The sequence below is a fragment of the Helianthus annuus genome, chromosome 14 (genome assembly GCF_002127325.2).
Source record: "Helianthus annuus cultivar XRQ/B chromosome 14, HanXRQr2.0-SUNRISE, whole genome shotgun sequence".
NCBI classification, from domain to species: domain Eukaryota; kingdom Viridiplantae; phylum Streptophyta; class Magnoliopsida; order Asterales; family Asteraceae; genus Helianthus; species Helianthus annuus.
This window is the reverse complement of record NC_035446.2, coordinates 51,406,279-51,431,166: the sequence shown is the minus strand read 5'-3', so window position 1 is coordinate 51,431,166 and position 24,888 is coordinate 51,406,279. Positions and strand designations below refer to the sequence as shown.

Sequence of the window (24,888 nt, the reverse complement as noted above, 5' to 3'; positions counted from 1 at the left end):
TAAGCCAGGTAAGTCTTCAGGAAACACCTGAGGGTAGTCGCGAACAATTGGAATATCCTCCAATTTCTTTTCCTTTGCTGACGCGTCTGAAATGAGTGCCAAGATTGCGGTGTGACCCTTCCGCAGACACTTCTGAGCCTTCAAGAAAGAGATGATGCCAACCACAGCACCACTCTTGTCGCCTTGAACTTCAAGAGGTTCTTGACCAGATCGTGGAATACGAATGACCTTCTCGCTGCATACGATTTCTGCCTGATGTTGGGACAACCAATCCATCCCTATGACGATGTCGAAGCTTCCCAAGACTATGGGAATGAGGTCGATGGAAAAAGTCTGACCGGCTAAGACAATACTACAACCCCTGACTATCTGCGTGGCTTCTAGACTCTTACCATTAGCTAGTTCTACGACATGTTTGGTGCTTAGGGGTGTTGATGTACGTTTTAGCAGTTGACACATTTTCACAGACATATAGCTTGTATCCGCACCAGAATCAAACAAAACAGTAACATAAATATCATCAAGGAGAAACTTACCCATAACCACGTTGGGATCGTTCACTGCGTCGCCTCGACCTAGTACGAATGCACGACCCCTTGCCTTGTTGCCGTTGTTGTTTCCCCCATTGTTGTTGTTGCCATTGCCCTGATTGTTGTTATTGTTGTTGTTGTTATTGTTCCTGTTCAGCTGAGGACAGTGCCTTTTGAAGTGCCCTTCTGCGCCGCAATGAAAACATCCTTTGTTGCCCTGTTGCTGATTCTGCTGTGCTTGTGGCTGCTGCTGGTTCTGGTTCGCAGGACGAGGGCTTCCACAATCCTTAGCCTCATGACCCATCTTGAGGCATCTTTGACAGCGACCCTTGTTACACTGGCCACCGTGGTGTCTACCGCAGTTGTTGCACTTTGGGAGGTTCCCTCGATATCCGCCCTGCCTGTGACTACCTAAAGAGTGCTGACTGGGACTCTGATAACTGTCAGTCTTCCGCTGCTGGGCCTGAGACTGAGCTGAAGCTGATCCCTTGCTGGAATCCCCATCCCATTTTCTCTTACCGTCACTGGGAGTAGTAGGAGTAGCTGAAGTAGTAACGGTAGCAGTAGCGCTGATACGTTTAGGCAGTTTGTTCTGATCCACTGCCTGGTCTGTGATGCGGTGAGCGAGGCGTTGAATATCCTGGATGTTATCAAGGTTAGCCGAAGTAACGTGGCTCTGGATCTCTGGCGCCAACCCTTTGAGATACAACTCAATGCGCTTAATTGGAGGGTCCACCATAGTTGGACACAGCACTGCCAGTTCGTTTGACCTTTTGGTGTAAGCTTCAATTTCCGATCCGGTCATCTTCAGATGATAAAACTCATCCTCCAGCTTATGGATGTCTTCCCGAGTACAATACTCCCTCTTGATCAGTTCCTTGAAATCATTCCAGGGTGTGGCGTTAGCAGCTGCCAACCCTAAAATCTGAACTTGGGCGTTCCACCAAGTTAGTGCTATTCCTTCTAGCGTGCCAGTGGCGTATTTCACCCTGCGAGCCTCAGGGCATTCACACATTTCGAAAACTGACTCGAGCTTCTCGAACCAGTGGAGGAGTCCAACTGCTCCTTCAGTGCCACTAAAGGTACTTGGACGACAGTCCATGAAGTTCTTGAAAGTGCATACAGGTTGCTGCGCGTGTTGACCTATTGTGTACGAATAGGACGAGATTAAATACGAGAGTTAATGCAGGATCTAAGGATCCTAGTATGAGTCTATACTGCAGGGTATACTACCTGCTTGAGCAGCTGCAAGTGCCGCAGCAACTTGAGCTTGAACGAGAGCCTCTAGCTGGGCTTGAGTCATGTTAATCCGTCCAGACATGATCTTCATTGTAAAAGTAGCGTAAGTGAGAATGGTTCGCGAGTAGGGCGATGACAGAAAAGTGTAAGCACGTAGGTATTCTCATGTAATAGAGTCATGTGTATCTAAGAGTAATGCGAGCAAAGTTCTAAGCAATTCTAGCAAACAGGCAATAATCATAAACCTTATTACCTAGGATGTCGAGTCTTGCACGTGGAGCGAAGCGTCGTTGTGGATCGTTGAGAGCACTGTTCTGGTTATAGTCTGGTTTTAATGAAAACGTTTTCCCCATATTAAAACCAAGTTCTCTATAACCAATGGCTCTGATACCAATCTGTCACACCCCCAAAATCCACACGCGGAGTATCACCGCTTGAGAGCGTGACATGACCAGGATCAAGCCATCAATCATATCAAACATAGCATTTAATAATAAAAGTAGATAAAGTAATTCATCACGACATGATTGATGTTTCAAAACCAAACTTTGTTTAAGTAGCGGAAGCATAATAATGAAAACCCAAATAAGTTATAAGTTCAAATATCGTTCACGATCCGTATCCCACAACGACCTGCTCCTCCCTGTGCAAGCTCCATAATGTACCTAAGGTCCTGCAAGGCATGCAGCAGAGAGTCAACAACTAGTTGAGCGAGTTCACAGAAAGTAAATGCGTAACAGTAAGTTCATGAGTATCAAGTGGCTCTACTGGGCCAATATCGGTTTCTATTGGTGGGGGCTTCCCATGTTATTAATCCACTAGACTATGCGTTACCATAGGTGTTCTACATATTCCGAGAACAGTAATACGTACAATTTACGTAGGATTTACGTAAGTATCCTTCACAACCGAGGATAGGGTACGTGGGGGTTTACGTAGGTTTTACGTATGTGCCTGACACAACCGAGGCAGTAGTGTGTATCCGTTCACGTAGGTTTTACGTGAGTGTCCTTCGCAACCTGAGGACAGTGAGTAACTTAGGTATACGTAGGTTTTACGTATGTATCCTGCACAACCGAGGACGATGGTATGGTAGTCTAGTAATGGTATCCGTATGAATCTATTCAACCGTATCCTTATCGATCCCATTCCCAACACCCCGGGAATCCCATGCCTTGGTAAGAGTGTGAACTCACCTTGGGTTGCTCGGCAGATACACAGAAAGTACAGGTAAGCTAGTAAGTGGTCAACCACGTCCTATCATGGTTATTGTACAAGTCAGGTTTTGACTTCAAATGATACACGTATATTTACACATAGTCCAACAAGTCACGAGCACGTATAAGTCATGGTAACACGTATTCAATCAAACACGCTTTAATAGTATACCGTATGCAAGACTTGGACTCGCACAAGCCCAACATCCTTGTGCGGTCCATCCGATGAAATTCAATAGTTCCCGGCCCAAATAATAGTATAATTGATCCAATAGCATAAACGGCCCATAAACATAACACATAACAGCCCAATAACAAAACAGTCCATAAGCCCAATTGTGTGTGCACGTACATATGGTCTCGAGTCGAGATCTCGAGTCGCAACGGGAGGTTTCGAGTCGCAACGGGACTCGCAACTGTGGTTTCGGCTTGTCATGGTCCGGTTTCGAGTCGCAATGGGACTCGCAACCGTGGTCTCGGTTCGTGCTGCTGTGTTGGTGTGAGATCCCGAGTCGCAACTGGACTCGCAACCACGGTCTCGACTCGCAACCGTGTTAAGTCTATCAACGTGTAACAAATTTCCATGTTTCATGCAATCAGTTTCGTGGTTTCCAAACTTGCACAAAATCAATCAACGATTAACAGTTTCCATCCATGTGTTATTCGATCAAACAAGCAAATCTATTATGAATTCATATGAACCCTAACTAAACATACGAACAGTAACATAACGATTTTCATGAACATATCTTATAGCTTCTAAACTATCCGATTCATATGAACATTAGCACTTACACATAAGAGCCGATTACATAACAATTATATCATTTATCAAATCACAGCCGATTAACACCTAGTCTCATTCAATAACATGACCAATCATAATAACCATACAAATCCATTAAAATCATTCGGTATACACATCAAGAACAAGCCGATGGACATGAGCAATTTCATATGAATCATATCTTTATCCATGAATACAAACATAAACATACTAACCGATTAATGGCAGAAAGGGTGATCCAAACAAGGAAGGTCTTGTGCCGTCGGGTTCCAAGCAAACGAGCGAGAGAGAGATCTAGGGTTTCTTGTGTGTGTTGTGTTTTGTGACAAATGAGAGAACTACCCCTAGATGGGTGTTTGTTTGCGTACAAAACAAGTGGGCCGAACCCAACTCGGGTGCCCTATGGGTCCGCGTACAAGGTGTGGCCCAAATAAGCTTGTGTGACCGGTTAGTCTTGTACGATCGGGTTATAGTGTGCGGTTTGGGCTCGTTCACTATACTAGTATATAATACACACATATCACATAAACATTACATATCATGTATTCATTCAAATAATATGGTTCACGTAAGCATATAACGTTACACACAGTAATTCTAAGTACGAGTTGTCACAAAGAAGTTTTAAAAGACTTCCATGAAGGAGATTGTGGAAACCACACTGGGGGCAGGGCATTGTTCTCAAGGATCTTAAGGATAGGATACTACTGGCCAACTATGAAAAGGGATGCTGTGGAGTATGCTAAGAAGTGTGATCCTTGTCAAAGACACAGCAATATCCTTCATCAGCCGGCTGAATTTCTACATCCTATACCATCCTCTTGGCCATTCATGAGATGGGGGATGGATATAGTTGGCAAGCTCCCTAAGGCACCTGGTGGAAAAGTGTTCATGCTTGCTATGACTGACTACTTCTCCAAGTGGATAGAGGCTGAAGCTTTTGCCCAAGTCAGAGAAAAGGAAGTTATATCCTTTATTAAGAGAAATATTATAACTAGATTTGGAATTCCTTCTGAAATTATATGTGATAATGGTTCCCAATTTATTGGGAGCAGAACTACTAACTTTTGTGACAGCTGGGGGATTAAGATGATAACATCAACACCAGTCCACCCACAAGCCAATGGACAAGCAGAATCATCCAACAAGATCATCATCAACAATCTGAAGAAGAAACTTGGATCCAAGAAAGGGAAATGGGCAGAAGAATTACCTTATGTGCTTTGGGCTGATAGGACAACCCCCAAGAATGCTACTGGTCAAACACCATTCTCTTTGGTATTTGGGGCAGAATCAGTGATCCCAACAGAAATGGTGGTTCCAACTGCTAGAACAAGTACCCGTGATCCTGAGGAGAATGATGCAAACCTGGCTCAAGACTTGGATACTATTGAGGAAATCAGGGATCTGGCTAGGATAAGGATGGCTAGCTACCAACAAAGAATGGCTGGTGCTTACAACAAAAATGTCAGGATAAGGAAATTCCAAGTTGGGGATATGGTATTGAGAAAAGCATTCCAAAATACCACCAATCCTGCTGATGGGAAATTGACACCAAAATGGGAAGGCCCTTATTTGATTGAAGCCGAAGCAGGAAAGGGGGCATATAGATTGCTAACCATGGAAGGTAATTTGCTACCAAGAGCCTGGAATGTTGTCCACTTGAAGAAATATTTCATGTGAGCAGGATCCTCCTGGCACATATGATCCTTACATTAGAAGTATCTTTGAAGGATCCCTGAGGTGTCAATGATCCTTACCCTGGTAATGTCCTAATCTTGAACTATTTCATTTTCTTATTATTTAAGGATAAGGATCATGTATCCTTCATCCTTCTCTCACAAGATTTTGAGTTCTGATAGTTCAGGTATCCTTAGCGTATTATTGATAATCCGCAGAAGCAACTCAGATCCTTGGGTTCAACCCCAGTTGTTTGGGCTTGTCCCCAGTTATCCTTGGGCTTGTCCCCAGTTTCGCCTGTAGCGCACGATGATCCTGGTATAGTTCAAGTCTTTGGGACCAGTACTCGCTTTAGGGGCTGATAATTCCATCGTACTGGCTATACCTAGGATCCTACCTATAATGGTAGACGTACCATACATCCGTTCCTAAGGTTTCTAACGTTTTCACGTTAGCTAAGGTTTTGGCATTATCATGTCACTAAGTTTGGATAGTCGCCAATAAGGACCATACTCCAGTTCACCTATGATCCTTGGGCTTGTCCCCAGTTATCCTTTGGGCTTGTCCCCAGTGATCCTTTGGGCTTGTCCCCAGTTATCCTTTGGGCTTGTCCCCAATTATCCTTTGAATTGTTGGGCTTGTCCCCAGTTACTAACTTATCTTTTATATTGGCTCAGTTCCAAGTTATATTCTATTTTCAGGTTTTCGAAGTTAAACAACTAAGGATCTTCAATCCTTGTTATCTACTAAGGCTTTTCTTATGTTTACCCTGGTTACAGTATTAACGGTAAGGATCCTAACTTGGATCCTCAGGTATGATCCTTAACTATTTTTAATTTCATTCATTATTCATTTGAATAACCCTTATACCTTGACAACTGAACCTATGATCCTTAAAATGAACTACTTTTTGGAAGTTTTCGACTATAGGATACTTGATCCTGGATCATATCCTAAATTTCTTAAACATAATTTGATTAACTTTTCTTACTCAGACAAGTATAAATCAAAACAATTGAAAGTTTAAAAGATATACAAGGATAACATCACAGGATAAGTCAAAAGTTAAAAGTTTTATTCATTCACAAAATATTTAACCCTTTAAAGTTGTCAAAATTGCCAACACACGTTTCTACCAGCAAAACGTGGCCCGTCCACATGGGTTGGCAAAGGGTGTCCATTGTTCATGCGGTCATAGTAGTGCAGGAAATAAAGGTCGGCAGGATAACAAGTGGCTTCATCCCCCAAACAGAGGATCCCTCCACCACCTATTATCCTACCTATTATTCAAAGGATCCACGATCCTTACCCTAAAAACTATTGTTCAAAGTACAAACCATCAAACTATTCAAACAAACAACCACCAAACAAAAAAATTGGGCTCCGGCTAAGTCTCGAAATTTCCATCATCGCCCAATCCTGCAGCTCAATCCTTCGCTGCACCATCACCACCAGCTCCACTTGCCTCACCACCTTGGTCCTTGCCTCCACCCTCAAGCATCGGGATCTCCTCATCCTCCTCATCATCCTCCAGCTCAGCCAGCCTAGCCTTCTAGCCTTCAACATCCCAGGTGCTCTTATCAAAAGCAGGATCATGGGCTTCCATGGCCATTTGCAGCTGGATCTTGTACATAGCTATGGCGGCAGAGACCTTGGCATCCTGGGTGATCTCGTGCTTCTCATAGTCAAAGTTGATCAGCATCTTGGCAGCATCATTCTTGGTGGCCTGGAGCTCCTTCTGAAGATCGGCTATCTTGAGATCCTTCAACACCCCAACCTGTTGAAGGTCAGCAATCTGGCGATCCTGATCCTCAACATGGCCAACATATGTCTCTACCTCAGCAAATTTCTACAAGGAAGACAAGGAATGATGTCAGAAACCAAGTGATCCTTAGACTAGCAGGATACACAAGCAGGACAGTGATCCTTACCTCGTTGATGTAATCCAGACACTGTTGGCGGAGCAGGGGCAGACCTTGCAAATCCTCAGCTTCAGAGGCCTTTCTCTTCTTGCTTCCTTTTCCCCTGATAGGTGCTTTAGGGGCCGAAGCAGTTGGGCTAGTAGCAGGGGTCTTATTCTTAGAGGATTTGACGTTAGTAAGATCAGTGATACCGAACTTTGACGAAGATTTGGTAGATTTTCCAGCGCCTGCACAACCAAAACAAGATAAGTATCTTAATTTTATTTGACTCTCATTATATAAATACTCCTTAAATAAGGATACTTACTTGACATTGTGACAGAAGCAGAGGATACTTCCTGAGAATCCTGGGTGGTAATCTTGAAAGTTCTGACTTCAGGATCAAGCTTCTTAAAGGCCAGGAGTCTCTCTTTTGCAGCAGGAGTCAACTTCAGATGTGAAACGGAGATAGCTGCACAACAAGAAAACAACAGAACATCAGTGATCCTTATACTAAAGGACAAGTTCTACGGTGATCCTTCCCAGGATCCTCTATCTTCCCATGGGTAACCCACTTCTTGGGCAAATCCTCCCCATCAGGGATGGTATCTCTCCTTACAAAAAAGAACCGCCGCTTCCAATTAGTATCATTCTTGGTAGCCTTGAAGATCGGATGCTCCTCCCCGGGTCTACGTTTAAACAGATAACGATGGGAACCAAAGGTGGTCAGATCGTATAGCTCACCCAACTCGGCCATACCTAAGTCAATCCCCTCTTGCTCGATGATCCTCTCAAGGGTAAACAAAACCCTCCAGATCATCGGCATGGCCTGGATGTAAGATATGCCGGTCAAGGAGAAGAAGGCTTGGGTGAAGGCTGGAAAGGGATACGTATAACCTATGGAAAACGGGATCACAAGAAAGGCAACCCATGAATCGGAGGTGAGGTCACTCAGGGCAGAAGGATCATAAGCTTTGAACACCGTATTTGCAGGAAAACAGCACCGAATCCTGTCAATCTGAGGATCAGCGAAGATACATCGTTCTTTAGCAGAGTTTGTGATGATCCCTTGGCTCTTAAAGGGGCTTTCTTTCTGCTGATCCTTGGCAGGAGAATTCCGGAGCAACATTTTGAACGAAATAGACACAAGAAGAAAAACAGAGCAATCGAGAGAGAAGATGAAGGGAATACCTGTTCAATCCTCTGGTTGCGGTTATAAAGGGAGAAGTTCTTGATTTTAAATGCAAACGATCCTATCCCTATCTCTATTTATAATCATGATTTGTGCAGGGCTGTCACCTCCGTGACGTCAGGGTTGCAACGGATAGTTTGTTCACAACGGCTATATATCCGTTGAGTTAGTTACAGATAAGATCAGCAAAATATAACTCGTTAATATTACACAATTACTCCTTATATTTTGGGGGCAATTGTTAGGGCAGGATTTTAATGACCTATGATCCTTACATGATATCCTAACAAGTGATCCTTGTTTCTTTGGCAGATAGTGATCCTCAGAAGAGCTTCAGGATCAGGATCATGGATCATCCTAAGGATCCTCATACTAACGATTGTTCTCTTTATATTTAACGTTGTTTTGCAGGAATTACTAGTTGGACCTGGTCTTGGCAACGTTATTAAGGAATCTTTCACGCTAATTTCGCACATGCATAACAAGAAATAGACGTTGTGGAGAATATGGAAACTTAGCACAAATTACGGGCGTTTAGTTAGGCTAAATTTACTTCTGTTTCTAAAGGGGTAACGAGCTAGTAGTTAGGTGACTTACCTAAATTCAACCACACACACTTATATAAAGGGCACTCTCAAGCATTCGGAAGACACAACACATTTCTTACACGCTCTAGCATACTACACCATAGTGATCCTTGTACCTAGCTCTTTACCATCCAAAGTTGTAAACATTGTTTATTATATTGAAGTTTGGTGATCGGTAGTTTCCATCACCCGAGGTTTTTTATGCCGGAGATCATTCATTGATCAAGGGCTTTTTCCTCGTATAAATCCTTGTGTCACTTGTGCAATTTACATTTAAGTGATCCTTCACTTTATCCATCACTACAAGCATCATTCCCCGTTAACAGAGAGTTTGGTTGCATTATCCTTGTGTGATTTTTGACCAAAACACCAACCATGAAGCTATATGATGGTTCAACGGATCCAGAAGAGCATGTGGCTCAATACAGAGAAAGGATGGAGATCAATCGAATTCCTGAGAGGTTAAAAGAAGCATGTCTATGCAAGGGTTTCAGATCCACACTCACAGGATCAGCTCTTAAATGGCTGCTAAGTCTTCCCCCTTACTCCATTACTTCATTTGCTAATTTGGTTAATCTGTTTAATAGTCAATTCTCATGTAGTAGAAAGTTTGAACGATTAACTAGTGATCTATATAGGGTAACACAAGGTCAAAATGAATCACTTAGAGATTATATCACTAAGTTTAGTAAAGAATCCTTGGATATTCCTAATTTGGATATTGCTACGGCTGTAGAGGCCTTCAAAATGGGTTTACTTAGGGATTCATTGTTCTATGATGATCTTATCATGAACCCTTGCAGGAATCTTGATGAAGTGAGAACCAGGTCCCTTAGATTCATCCGATTAGAGGATGATAAGAGGATCCAAGAAAGGCTGATAGGATCCTCGAAGCAGGAAAAGCAAGGATCCTACTTCAGGAATAACAAGTCCAACTCTTACAACAAGTCTGACAACCAGAATGTGCATGCAGTAGAACAGGAAGAGGATGATATGGATTATCCTCCAATTTCTGAATATTGTTTTTCTGTTGATAACAATGAACTAATCCTTGCAATGCAGAACTTAGGTGAAAAAGCTAGATGGCCTAGAAAAAGTGATAAACCAGCTACAACAAAAGACAAATCCAAGTGGTGTGCATATCATGAAGATTTTTGGTCATCTCACTGAAGAATGTATTGCATTGAGGAAAGAGATTGGTTACTTGTTGAGCAAAGGCACTTGAAGGAGCTGTTGGGAAGAAAAAAGTCAAGGATCCAGGATCCTGAAAAAGTTCCAGAAAGAGCTCCTGCTCCTCCTGCTGATGCACAAATTATTATCTTCATATCCGGAGGATCAGACATATGTGGTACTTCCTTTTCAGCAGCCAAGAGGCATGCTAAGGAGACCAAGATGGATAATGGGGATAGACCCATCCGAACCTCTACTGTCACACAGGAGAAAGTTAGAACTTTTGATGAGGATGATCGAGCTGATGTCCAGGATCCTCATCATGATGGTCTTGTTATTACCTTATTTATATCTAACCATTTTGTTCGCAGGATCTTGATAGATGGTGGAAGCTCTGTAAACATCATTCAGCTTGATGTCCTCAAGAAGATGAACATCCCTGAATCGGATATTGTGCCAAGATCCTCAGTTCTTGTGGGATTCAGTGGAGAAACCAAGAACACATTGGGGGACATTAAACTTCCCATCTACATAGAGGGTCTTCATTCTTATCAACAATTTTGTGTTATAGATTGCTTATCCTGTTGCAATGTTATCCTTGGCAGGCCATGGATACATGACATGAAGGCAGTCCCATCTACATATCACCAATGCGTAAAGCTTCCTAGTCCATGGGGGGTGGTGAAGATTGAGAGTGATCAACAAGAAGCAAGAATTGCTACACATCATCAATGAAACCAGCCTCAAGACCCAGGGAGCAATAGCAATTAAAGCATCCTCCAAGAGAAATCCTGGAGGCAAGAGAACAAGATGTGAAAGATATCCTTATGGATCCTCAGGATCCTGAATCCAAGATCTTCATAGGATCGGGGATCCTCAATAACATCGAACAGGATCTAATATCCTTCCTAAGGAAAAGAAAGACTACCTTTGCCTAGAAGCATGAAGACATGACAGGTATCTCTAAAGATATAATTACTCATAAACTTGGCATTGACAGGTCATTCAAACCAATACATCAAAAAAGAAGGAAGTTTGCACCCGAAAGGAATGCCATTATCCAGGAGGAGGTAGATAAGCTGCTCCGAGCAGGTATGATTAGAGAGGTTAAGTATCCAAGATGTGTAGGATCGTTTTCGGACCCGAACGCGTCGATCAGAAGAGTTTTACTCAGTTTGAACGGCGAAAACAGACAAACTGAGGTCAATTCAGCAATGTACACACTAAAAACTGTCGTTCTATTGATATTGATGAAAATACAGTAAGACGACACTTCGGTAGCACTTCGTTGCTCTGACTGGAATGAATGCATATGATTTCGCTTGAATGACCTATATATAGCCATTGTGATTTCGCTTGAACTCATCTCAAGCGAAATCAACATGAATTCTTCAAGTGAAATCAGACATGTTCACTCAAACGGAATTAGAATGATTATGATTTCGCTTGAAAATGACCTGGTGTCATTTCAAGCAGAATCACCTCTAATTCTCATTTTCTCATTTTTCGTGCCCTGATCTAACTAGTTCTATACAAGACTCGATACAAGACGAAGTCGACAGACGCATGCACCAACAAACTCCCCCTCGAATGTTGACGAGTCTTTAGTGTCGAGTCTTCGCATCTTCAGTCTTCATCAGTCTTCGGGCTTCTCTTCAAAGTATCTTACACTGTAAAGCATCCTCAAATCTCTCTTTCTTCTTCTCTATCATCACCAACAAACTCCCCTCGAACTCCTTTACCAGGATCTGAACTTGGCTCTTGCTACACTTGATTAGATCTCTTGATTCCTTAAGTTCATCAGCATTAGCAATTTCAGAATCAGAACCTGGCTCTTTGAAATTCAGACTCCCCCTCTCAGTAAGTTGGGATCGAAGTCTGGCTTCCATAGGTTTAAAATCGTTGCTTGGCTCATACTTTTCTCAGAATCGAAACCTGGCTCTCTTCAATCATGAGCTTTTCAGGATCGATTAACCCAGCTCTTTCTCAAATCTGCACAGTCTCTACCTCAAACATAAGTTTTTCTGGTGATCACTTGTAGAAACAACTTCTCATTCAGATCAATCACTTGCAGGAATACAATTTTTTTAATTCAAATAAATTTTCTCATTTCATTTCAAAACATCTCAAACAATTTCACCCAAACCATATGTTCATCATGTTTAGCACTTGGAATTTTGAACATCGGCTCTTCAACACCAGTTATCGAAAATCTTTTTGAATTTTTCAAAATTTATGCTAAAACACACTAAAATCTTTTTGAAATTTTTTAATATGAAATGCAGTAAAGAAATATTTACAGACAATCTTTTTTGAGAGTTTGTGTAAGAGGATTATATCAGTTTATGAGACAAATCACCAACACCGTTAAGCTTCATTTCATTTTAAGTTCTAAACAATTCACCTAGATTGTCAGTATACTGGTCCACTTAAATTTTCACACAAAGTTCAACTGTTTCGAGATACGAAATTAATGTCTTAGATACTTAAACTCATTCGCGTGTCCCACTACTTGAATATACTCCCATATCCAGATCCCAATATTCAGTCTTACAGGTGAGTATACCAGAGATGATATCTGTAAAGGGTTAAATTGCGAAACCGTGAGAGCTCAGGTCAGAACTTCCGTTCAGCAGAGAGATGACGGCTCGACTTTAGGTGTGTCCCCTTTAGAGGATCTTTTCTTCAACAACAATGATTATCAATTTTATTGTTTCATCATTTTTGCTGAGGGTAGGCCATATTTCAAGAAAGCGTAAAGTATTCTCCGGGGACTAGGCCATTGCTTCCGCAAAATCAGAAGTCCCGGGATAATACCCCAGATTCACTGAGAATAATGACCTAGTATCTCAGAAAGAGGGACCTTTCAAACAAGATTTTGGGGGTTACCTATATATCCAAGAAATGTTACCCACGAGATAAGCAAGTTTGAAATTTAAGGTTTATATCTCGAAAACAATTTACTGAATGTGCAAAAACCTACTGACACATCCACAGTGAGATTGTTTATCAACATTTTTGACTTTACATTTCTTTAGCGAGTTGTGATAGTCCACTGATGTACTGTCATTTCCTCTTTTCACAACAAAACTCGTTTTCATTTTATAATGTTTTTGGCTTTTTCAAACTTTCTAATGTTTTTGGATTTTCTGAAATTTTTACTCCCCCTAAAATGCAAACACATATAAAGAAATTTGAAAACAAACTATACAGAAATATGACAACTGTTGTTTCAAGCCTCAATTCGCCACCCACTTGACATAAACCATCAGAGCTCCCCCTTACAACAAACTATTTTCCCATTTAGATTTCAAAACACTTAAGTTTGTTTTAATCAAAATGGTTTTTCCAAAAAATAAGTTTTGTTGATTTTACCATTTGTAGGTTCGGGGTAAACTCATCACATTGTTCATCTTTAACCACTTGTAGAAAATCAAGTACAAGTTAATGTCACTGATTTACCACTATCAAGAATGCATAATCAAACCTCTGTACCACTTGTATGAATATTATATCAAGTTCAAACTAATGACCTTGACGAATCACTTTGTAAAAACCAACCTTTTACCACTTGTAAGACGAAATCACTTTTCGTGAATTTTCTCAAGAAATATGCCGATTCCTACTCCTCGCTTACCAACTTGGGAGCTCCGGGAAAATTATCACCTAGTGGTGGAGCACTGGTCGTGTTCTCTCTATCCTTAGGCGATTTCGGCGATTTCTGATCATCTTCTTTTGCTCGATTTCCCTTGTTCTTTCTTGTGATCTTATGCATAACAGTCTGTGATTGGACCTTGATTTTTCAAGAATCTATAACGAACTCGTTAGCATTAGGGATCAATTAAGAACTAGGGTTTCATTTTCTCAAAATCGCTGCCTTAGTAATATATTCTGAAACCCTAATCTATTAATCTGGTTGCCATTGATTGCGGTTAACTGAGATTAATTTAGCTAGATTGATGACACTAGCTTAATCGATCAAGGTTGAGCTTTTATTCTAGGGTTTAAAGGATTTCGGGTACTGTTTTCTTGTGATTTCGGATCTTCATTCTTTGCGAAAGACTTTCTTTGTTGGCCGATTAGGGTTTTTTGGTTGTTAGATTTACACTTGGCGGCTGTTAGGGTTTTTGGTTGTTAGAATTACACTTGTCGGCTGTTAGGGTTTATTGCATGCAAGGAGGGGGAAAGTGGCGGGGTCAAACCTTTGGACCAACGTTCTCCTGGGAATGATGATAATACACCTCCGGTTCGTGGGATTGGCTTGCGAGTTACAAATATTGAGGGTAATCCTATGATGCCGAGACGTGGTATGTACTCTACAAGTAATGTTTCGGTGATTGATGGGTTGTTTGAGATTTCGAAACCTGTGGAATTGGATGGTATGTGGGGATATGGAGGTGGGTATACGGCTGCCAAGGTGGATACCCATGCAAACCCTAGTTCGAGTAATGTGGTGAATGACATACCCATCTTTTCTTATGCGGACAAGGTTAAAACGCAGAATTCGCTGAAAAGATAGGTAAATTTCCGGAAACTAGATGCTACGGAGACGGTTCAGGATGCTGATGTGCTTATTCCTCGTGAGGTAAATAAGAAGGTCCAGGAAAAATTCGAGAATGTTTTGTATGGATATTTTTTGGGCAACCGGCTTCCATTTCCTGTTGTGGAATACTATGCCAAAAATGTTTGGTCTAAACATGGGTTTGCCAAGATTATGATGAACTCTGAAGGGTTCTTCTTTTTTAAGTTTAATTCTAAGGAGGGGATGCTGAAAGTGCTCGAAGAAGGGCCATGGTTAATTAGAAAGGTTCCTCTTTTCTTGAATGTTTGGTCGCCTTCGGTCAACCTCAGGAAGGAGTGTATTAAATCGGTTCCGGTTTGGGTTAAATTCCAAAATGTTCCTATTGCAGTTTATACGGATGATGGGCTGAGTTTGTTAGCGTCTAAGTTGGGTACTCCTAAAAGGTTGGATGGCTATACGGCGGATATGTGTGTGGATAATTGGGGAAGAAGTAGTTTTGCCCGTGCCTTGATTGAGATTAATGCGGATAATGATTTAAAGGACTTTATTACGGTGGCCATCCCGAAGCTTGATGAGGATGGCTATATTACTGAAAAGGTGAAGGTTGAGTACGAATGGAAGCCTCAGCGTTGCTCGGTGTGCTGTGTCTTTGGTCATAATGACCAAACATGCCCTAAGAATGTCGTAACTAAAGCTAAGCAAGTTGTCATAGATGACGAGGGTTTCATAACGGATAAGAGGAAAACGGCTAGAATAGGGGTTATGCAAAAGAAACAGAAGGCTAAATTTGTGTATAGGCCGAAAGTAGGCAACTCGGGTGCGAGCACGTCGGGTACGAAGAATGATAAGCCGGATTCTAGTGTGAATGGCAATGTGGCAACCAAAAACTCATTTGAAGCTTTATCTAAAGCAGATGGGGATGCGGATAACTCTCTTGCTAATGAGAAATCAACGGGGCCAAAGGCGGATGTAAGGAATAGACCGAATGTTAGTTGTGAGGAAGAGGAGGCTGTTGAGGTTGTGCCTACGGAAATGTCTAAATTTATGAGTGATACTTCTCGTGGAAACAATGCTGAGGGGGCAAGCACTCCCGGGTTTACGGGTTTAAATGGATAGTTTAGCCGCATGGAATATTAGGGGCTTGAACCGGCCCCTTAAACAAGCTGAGGTTCGGGTTCTTATAGCTGAAAACAAGTTGAGTATTTGTGCTGTGTTAGAATCTCACATCCATGTGAATAAGTTATCCGATATTTGTAGCAAAGTCTTTAGGAATTGGTGTTGGACGTCTAATGGTGGGTTATGTTCCAGAGGTACCAGAATTATTCTTGGGTGGAATGCAGATGTGGTGGATATCATGGTTATCTCTCAATCGGACCAGGTGATGCATACCCAAGTTCTCATTAAAGCTGATAATAGAGTTTTTTTCTGCTCATTTGTTTATGCAGAAAATAAGTACCATGACCGTCGATCACTATGGAAGGATTTATGCAATTTTAATGCCTTGGCTCGTGAGAAACCATGGATAGTCCTTGGAGATTTTAATGTGGCTCTTAATATGGAAGATTGTCTATCTGGTCCTTCTAACCATTCTATTGGCATGAGGGAGTTCTATGATTGTGTTAAGGAGACTGAATTACTTGACATTCTGAGCCATGGCATCCATTATACGTGGAACCAAAAGCCTAGAGAGGGTATTGGAGTCATGAAGAAGTTAGACCGTGTTATGGGTAATCTTAAATTCCTGGAACTTTTTCCGTATGGTCATGCCCTTTTTAAACCGGCTCGTATATCGGATCATTCTCCTTGTATTTTGAAGATTTCATCGACGGCCCGTAGTAAACCTAAACCATTCAAATTCCCTAATTTTATTGTTACTAAAGCGGAGTTTAGGCAGGCTGTTTCATGTGAATGGGCTAAGGATGTTCAAGGTTACTCTATGTTCGCTGTAGTGAAGAAAATTAGAAACTTGAAACCTATCTTTCGCAAAATCCTCTTTCGGCAAGGTAACTTGCATGAGAGGGTTGCTGATTTACGGCTAAAGCTAGACCATATTCAGCAACAAGTGGATGCTAATCCTTTGGATTTGATGCTTCGTGACGATCATGCCAAATGTCTTCGGGAATTTCAAACGGCGGCGTATGATGAGGAGTGCTTCCTTAAGCAGAAAGCCAAGGTTGAGTGGTTGTGTGCAGGGGATGCGAACACGGCTTTCTTTCATAAGTGTGTGCAAAGTAGGAATGCTAGAAATAAAATTTCGAGTATTATGGATGTGCAAGGGAACCGGTATGAAGGAGATCAAGTTCGAACAGCCTTTCTTAATCATTATACTAATTTTTTGGGTATGGAGGACCAGGTGGAGAACCTTGATATTGGGGATCTTTTTGTTAACACGCTGACCGATTTTTCAGCTAATCATATGGTGCGTTCGGTGACGCGAGATGAGGTCAAGAAAGCTATGTTCGGAATTGGTGAAAACAAAGCTCCAGGCCCGGATGGGTACACTTCTGATTTCTTTAAACATTCTTGGGATGTAGTGGGTGATCAAGTTACGAACGCTGTTCTAGATTTTTTTGAGAATGGCCAAATGTTAAAGCAAATCAATCACACTATTATAGCGTTAGTCCCTAAAAAGGAATCCCCTAACACGGTGCAGGATTACATGCTGATCTCCTGTTGTAATGTCCTCTTTAAATGCATAAGCAAGATTATTACTGATAGAATTAAAGGAAGCTTGGATGGTTTAGTCAGCATAAATCAATCGGCTTTTGTTTCGGGTCGAAAAATTACTGATAATATTCTTCTGACGCAAGAGCTTATGCACAACTATCATATTGATAGAGGCCCGTCTAGATGTGCCTTGAAGATTGATATCCAAAAGGCTTATGATACTGTCAACTGGTCTTTTCTTGAAGCTGTCTTGTTGGGTTTTGGGTTTCATCGAAAAATGGTCATGTGGGTTATGAAATGTGTTTCTACAGTTTCATATTCTTTGAGCATTAATGGGGAGCTGCATGGGTATTTAGTGGAAAGAGGGGTCTTAGACAGGGTGACCCTCTGTCTCCGTACTTATTCACACTAGTCATGGAAGTCCTCTCTCTTCTTCTTCAGCGTGCCACGACGGTTGACTCAGGTTTTAAATTTCATGCGCATTGTGCTAAACAAAAGATTATTAACGTGTTGTTTGCAGATGATCTGTTCATATTTGCCCATGTTGATTGTGTCTCGATTAAGTTGATAAGGGACGCTCTTCAAAGGTTTACGAGGATATCGGGTTTGGTCCCAAGTGCTCCAAAAAGTACTATCTTTTTTTGCAATGTTCTTCCCCGTACAAAGGATCAGATTTTGAGGTTAATGCCGTTCCAGGAGGGTTCCCTTCCTGTCCGCTATCTTGGAGTGTCTTATATCTTCAAGACTTGCGTATAGTGATTGTAAAATTCTGGTTGAACGGGTACAAAGGAGGATCGACAATTGGCTGTCTAAGTCGCTATCTTTTGCGGGGAGGCTACAGTTGATCAACTCGGTCATATCTGCTATGTATACTTACTGGGCTTCAGTTTTCATGCTACCGGTCAGAATTGTAAAGAAGCTTGAAAAATGTATGCGTCGGTTTTTATGGAATGGGGGGGTTCAAGGTTCGGTCCGTTCTAAAGTGGCTTGGAAGGATGTTTGCTTACCGAAGACGGAAGGTGGTTTGGGTATTCGGAGTGTCATGGATGTTAATAAAGCGTTGATCTCTAGCCATGTATGGAGTATCATTAATAATCGGCGCTCTCTGTGGGTTTCATGGATTCATTCCTACAAGCTTAAAGGTACTAGTTTTTGGGAGGTTAAATGCTCATCTAATCCGAGCTGGGGTTGGAGAAAGTTTCTCGCGCTTCGTAATCAGATCCGGCCTTATGTTTGGAAGTCTATTCAAAGCGGCCGTCAAACTAATGCATGGAGTGATAACTGGTGTTCTTGCAGCCCGGTCCGTTACTTGATTTTTCCTAGGCGTATTGCCAATGCAGGTTTCAACCTGCACACGACGGTTGCGGAGTTAATCGATGCTAATGGTAATTGGAAATGGCCAATGGCTTGGTATGATTTATTTCCGGTGCTAATAAATATTTCAGCTCCCACCTTAGTGGAGGATGTGGCTGATCGATCTTACTGGAAGGATTATGAAGGTAACTTACGGCATTTTCACTCTTCTGAAGCTTGGAACTCTTTTCGGATGAGAAATGTTAAAGTTGCTTGGGTTGATGCGGTTTGGTTTAGCCAGTGTATCCCTAGACACTCGTTTCATGTTTGGCTAGTTATTAACAACAAGCTAAAGACTCAGGATAGGATGTCTATCTGGGAAGCGGGTAGTGCCACTAATCTCATCCTCATGTGTTGTCCGTTGTGTTCTTATGATCGCGATTCTAGGGATCATCTCTTCTTTCAGTGTTCTTATGCCTCTGAGGTATGGGAGACAGTTAGAGAATGGGTTGATATGGGGAAAGTCAATAACACATGGAGTTCAGTTATGGATTGGATGGAGAACATCGCTAGCTCGAGGCAGCTCGACAGGATTGTTTGCAAGATTCTCTTAGGGGCTACTACCTATTTCATTTGGCAAGAAAGAAATAATCGGCTATTTTCGAATCTTCAGCGATCCCCGGCTATTCTCTCGCAAGTTATTATTAACACAGTTCGACTGAAGATAATGGGATTCAGGATTGCTAGACAACCGGACCACATGAAGATCCTTGACCGATGGCAGATCTCGAAGAAGGATATGTTGTCGGATCCAGGCTAAGGAGTCATTGGATTGTTTTTTGTCTTAATGTTTAGTTTGGGGTAGTGTTTGGTCGAGTTGTTGTCTTGGTTGTGTTTGTTTGTTTCTTGTCTTGTCTTGTTTGTTTCTCTAGTCAGGGAATGCCTTGGCTAGTAGTGTGTGTCGAGTCCATGACACACCCTGTTCTTTTATTGGTTATTTATAAAATTCACCGGGGTAATCCCTTTACCCAAAAAAAAAAAACTTGGGAGCTCCGGCAAGTCAGGTTTTTCTATTCAAAGAATATATCCACCCAAGCCTAACCAGCCTTGGGTGTTAGTTACCAACACTCGGTTTCTTACCTCCCATCTTCTTCTCATAGAACTCTTTAACCCCTTTGACTTTTATGTCAATCATTTTTCCAAAGATGTGTTTTACTTTGGGGTTAAAGGCCTTTTCAACATCAAAAACTGCTTATCAGAATAAAATTGGTTTGAAATCTCAACTTTACCAATTTTCTTTTTAAAATTTTCAGCCCGAAGTGGTGGAAAATTCTCATCATCCACGGTCAGAACTGATTCTTCACCATTTTCCTCAACATGTGGCTCCTCTGATTTTGTGGAATCAGATTCATCGCCAGAAGATAGCTCCTCTGATTTTGACCTATCAGAATCATCGTTAGAACTATCAACAGACTTCTTAACAACCCATTTTTGGTTGTCAGATTTAGCTCTCTTCTTGTAAAACCTGTTTGAACATTCACCAATTTCAAATTTTGAATTTTTGAATAGTTTGGTTCTATCAATTGGTGGTTCAAACTCAACCACTTTCTCTTTCAGTTTAGAAACTCCCTGTTTGGTTTGAATTGCCTGTGAACAGTTCATGGCAATATGACCACTTTTCCACATTTGAAACAGGTTCGAGTTCTCTTTTTTCTGATCTAGAGTCTTCATTTCTTCTTGCTTCATTGCAAGGAAATCTCTGTTTGACTGCTTTCTGAACAACTTTTCTTTCTCTTCTTCAGAAGATGTACCTGAAACAAATGTTATTTTTGATTTAAAATCTCGAACATATTTTTCATTTTTCTGTTTTTCTGTTGGAGTAAAACCAAGACCTTTCTTTTTGAAATTACCGTTGTGGTTTGGTTTCTTTCGATAACCTGAACCAGAACTGTAACCCATTTTCTTGTTTAATCTTTGTTTTATTCTTGAGGTGTAAGGATTAGGTTTTACAGAAAGATTTTCATCTTTTATTTTAGAAATATTGACTTCTGTTAGTTTGAAAACCTTTTTTATCATCTCAGTTTTGACACCTCTTATTGGAAATTGTAGGATCGTTGTTGGACCCGAATGAGTCATTCAGAAGAGTTGTTAATCCGATTCAAAGGCGGAATCAATGAGACGGACGCTCAAACTAATTATAATGCTTCTTTGATTGATTTAACAACGTTTACAACCTGAAAGCAATTAGGCAGCACTTCGTTACAAGTTCCAGATCCGTTGCCAAAATGAACAAACAATGCACCTATATATAGTAGTGATGGTTTCGCTTATATGGACATGTCCATATGAGCGAAACCTGTTGCTTGTGGTTTCGCTTTTATGGACAGTGTCCATATGAGCGAAACCTCTTGCTTAACCACTAAGCTTCGGCTCTCGAACCTCGTGCATTGATTATTCTAATCTATCCTATTCTATTACATGATACAAGATGAAGTCAATAGACGTAATGCACTAACAGACTCCCCCTCGGATATTGACGAAGTCTTCAGTGACTATTCTCTGTTATGACACCTCTTCAGTCTTGATCATCATCAGAATCTCATTACTGACTTTATCATTAACAGCTTCATCATCAGCAGGCTCCCCCTTTCTTCAAGCTTCCGAGCTTTTAGGGATCGACACCTCTCTTTCCAGCTACAAGCTCTTTCTAACTTCCAGCTTGTCTTCAGACTCCCCTTTAAACTCTACTCTCGGGATCATAGTCTGGACTTTTCCTGCAATCACTCATACACTTGATAAGTAACAACATTTTAAGCTTTCAGATATCGTAATCTGACAAATCAAACTTTTAAACACTCCCCCTATCATCAAAATACAAATAATTTGCAATTTCATCAAACAGGATCAAAACTAACTCTTTAACAGTATAAGCATCCAAATCCCCCACAGTTAATCATCCAAGTCCAACTTAATGACCTTGGAGATATCACAAACTGTTTTTGAATTTTTATAGAAATTTCAAGTTTCAAATTAATGAACTTGTTTTATTCTCAAGCACAAAATCAGCTTACTTAGATTTTGAAACTCAGCATCTCAAATATCGGCTGTCGAAAATAAAGCAGAAATCAAAATCTTTTTGTATTTTCTGAAAATATAAAACAGTAAAGAAATATGTACAAACATATTTACATACTATATTTTTGTTTGAGTATGCGACAGAGGATCATATCAGTTTTTGACAAGTTACAAGTACCGTTGAGCTTAATTTCACTTTAAGAATTAAACAATTCACTTAGATTATCGATATACTGGTCCACTTAAATTTTCATACAAATTTCAACTGATTCAGGATATGATTTAGATGTTTTAAGACCTTAAACTTATTCATGTGTCCTACCTCTTGAATATACTCCCGTATCCAGAATCCCAAATTGTAGGATCGTGTTTCAACCCGAACGAGTCGTTCAGAGGAGTTTTCGTCAATTACAGGTGCGAAAAACAAGTAATCAAGGTAGAAACAACTTGCAAATCACTTTAAACACCTTTTTGTATTGAATAATGACAGTTTACATCCAAATCTCGATCCGGCAGCACTTCGGTACGAGTTACAAGGTCCCCTTAAATGTTTCGCTTATGAGGCTATTTATAGTGTCATGAGGTTTGCTTCAACGTACATGACTTATAAGCGAACCTCCTAGTTGACATAAAAGCGGAACTATTGCTGACACATAAGCGAACCTACTCATATGTCACTATAAGCGAAACTATTTCCTAAAATACATATAATCTCCTGTTTCCTCGTAAAATGTGCCCTGATCTAACAATCTAAGACTAAGACTCGATACAAGACGAAGTCGACAGATGTAGTGCACCAACAAACTCCCCCTCAGATGTTGACGGAGTCGTTCATCGAGTCTTTGACAATATCGTATCTTTGCACCTTTAGTCTTGATCAGTCTCTGGGCTTTTCTCTATATCTTCATTTCTTTCTCTCGGATGTTGACATCTTTAAATTCCTCATCATCAACATGTGCTCCCCCTCAAATATTGACTTTTCCTGCATAAAACTCTACCACAAACATAAGTTTTATAATCAACATTTAAGCATTTAGACAACATTTGAAACTTATCACAAATAAATCAATCAATCAGATACTGATGAACCACTTGAAACTGTATTATTTTTATCAAAACAAAAACACAATCTCCCAAACCAACTATTCATCATGTTTAGCACTTAGAATTTTGAAAATCAGTTCTTCAATATCAGTCGTCGAAAATCTTTTTGACTTTTTCAAAATTATGCTAAAACACACTAAAATCTTTTTGAATTTTCTGAAAGATAATAACTGACACCACTTGTAAAAAAAAAAGAATTCAGAAATGAAATATCTACAGACAATATTTTTACGAGTTTGTGCAAGAGGATCATATCAGTTTTAAGACAAATCACTAACACCGTTAAGCTTTAATCATTTTAAGCTTTAAACAATTTACCTAGATTGTCAGTATATTGGTCCACTTTAAATTTTCACACAAATTTCAATCGATTCGAGATACGATATTAATGTTTTAGAAACTTAAACTTAATTGTGTATCACTCCACTCGAATATACTCCTGTATCCAGATCCCAATGTTCAGTCTTACAGGTGAGTATACCACAGATGATATGTAAAGGGGCTATGTGCGAGAGCCGTGAGAGCTCAGGTCGATACTTCCGTATACGCAGAGAGATGACGGCTTCGACTTTTCGGTGTGTCCCCTTTAGAGGATCTTTTTGATTTCAACAGTAGTGACTATCAATTTTATTGTCTCATCAGCTTGCTGAGGGCGATGCTATGTTTCAAGCATTTGCGGAAAGTATTATCCGGGGACTAGGTCAGTACTTCCATACAGCAGAAGTCCCGGGATAATACCCCAGATATCACTGAGTATAAAGACCTAGTATCTCAGAATACGTGACCTTTCAAACAAGATTTCGGGGGTTACCCATATATCCAAGAATAGTTACCCACGAATCAAGCAAGTTTGAATTAGGTTTATATCTCGTTTCAATTTACTAAATGTGCAAAAACCTACTGACACATCCGCAGTAAGATCGTTTATCACATTTTAACACTTCATATCTTTAGCATGTTGTGATAGTCCACTGATGTACTATCATTTCCTCTTTTTCACAACAAAACTCATTTTAGATTTTATCATGTTTTTGACTTTTTCAAATTTTCTAATGTTTTTGGATTTTCTAAAATTTTTCTACTCCCTCTAAAATGCAAACACATTAAAGAAATTTGAAAACTATCTAAGTTCTTGACCCACTAGAAACATGAAAGTAAACCAAACTATACAGAAATATAACAACCGATATCAAATCACATCAAATCGCCATTCACTTGGCATAAACAATCAGAACTCCCCCTATCAACACACTATTTTCCCATTTAGATTTCAAAACACTTAAGTTTGTTTTAATCAAAATGGTTTTTTCGGAAAATAAGTTTGATTGATTTTACCACTTGTAGGTTTATCAAACATAGATTCGGGGATGTGGTTCATCATCTTGTTTCTCAACAATTTGTAGGAAAATGCAAGTACAAATTAATGTCCTTGATTTACCATATGCAATCAAGCACCATCAACTCTCCTAACCACTTGTAACTATAACCAACAAATACCACTAGTAAGTAAACACAAACAAACCTTTTACCGTTTGAATGATTGACATTACCGAATAAAACTCAAGAAAGATGTCGATACCTGCTCCTCGCTTACCAACCTGGGGGCTCCGGCAAGTCAGGTTTTTAGTCGAAGAAAATATCCACCCAAGCCTGACCAGCCTTGGGTTTCACCAAGCCACCATCACTCGGTTTCTTACCTTTCCTCTTCTTTTCATAAAATTCTTTAACCCCCTTGACTTTTCGATCAATCATCTTACCAAAGATATGTTGAACTTTGGGATTAAAAACCTTTTCAGCATCAAATTCCTGTTTATCATTATAAAATTGGTCAGAAATTTCAACTTTACCAATTTTCTTTTTATAATTCTCAGCCCGAAGTGATGGAAAATCCTCATCATTCACAATCGGAATTGATTTTTCATTT

General features: G+C 40.5%; 1 protein-coding gene across 1 annotated transcript; it reads left to right on the top strand.

The window, feature by feature from the left end:
* The first annotated feature begins 14,597 nt into the window (after window positions 1-14,597).
* Window positions 14,598-19,605, top strand: LOC118486474. The gene is made up of 6 exons (XM_035982953.1): window positions 14,598-14,748; window positions 14,842-15,927; window positions 16,043-16,135; window positions 16,271-17,777; window positions 17,849-18,079; window positions 18,189-19,605. Exons 1-6 carry the CDS (start codon window positions 14,598-14,600, stop codon window positions 19,603-19,605), a joined length of 4,485 nt encoding a protein of 1,494 aa, XP_035838846.1.
* The last annotated feature ends 5,283 nt before the right edge of the window (window positions 19,606-24,888 follow it).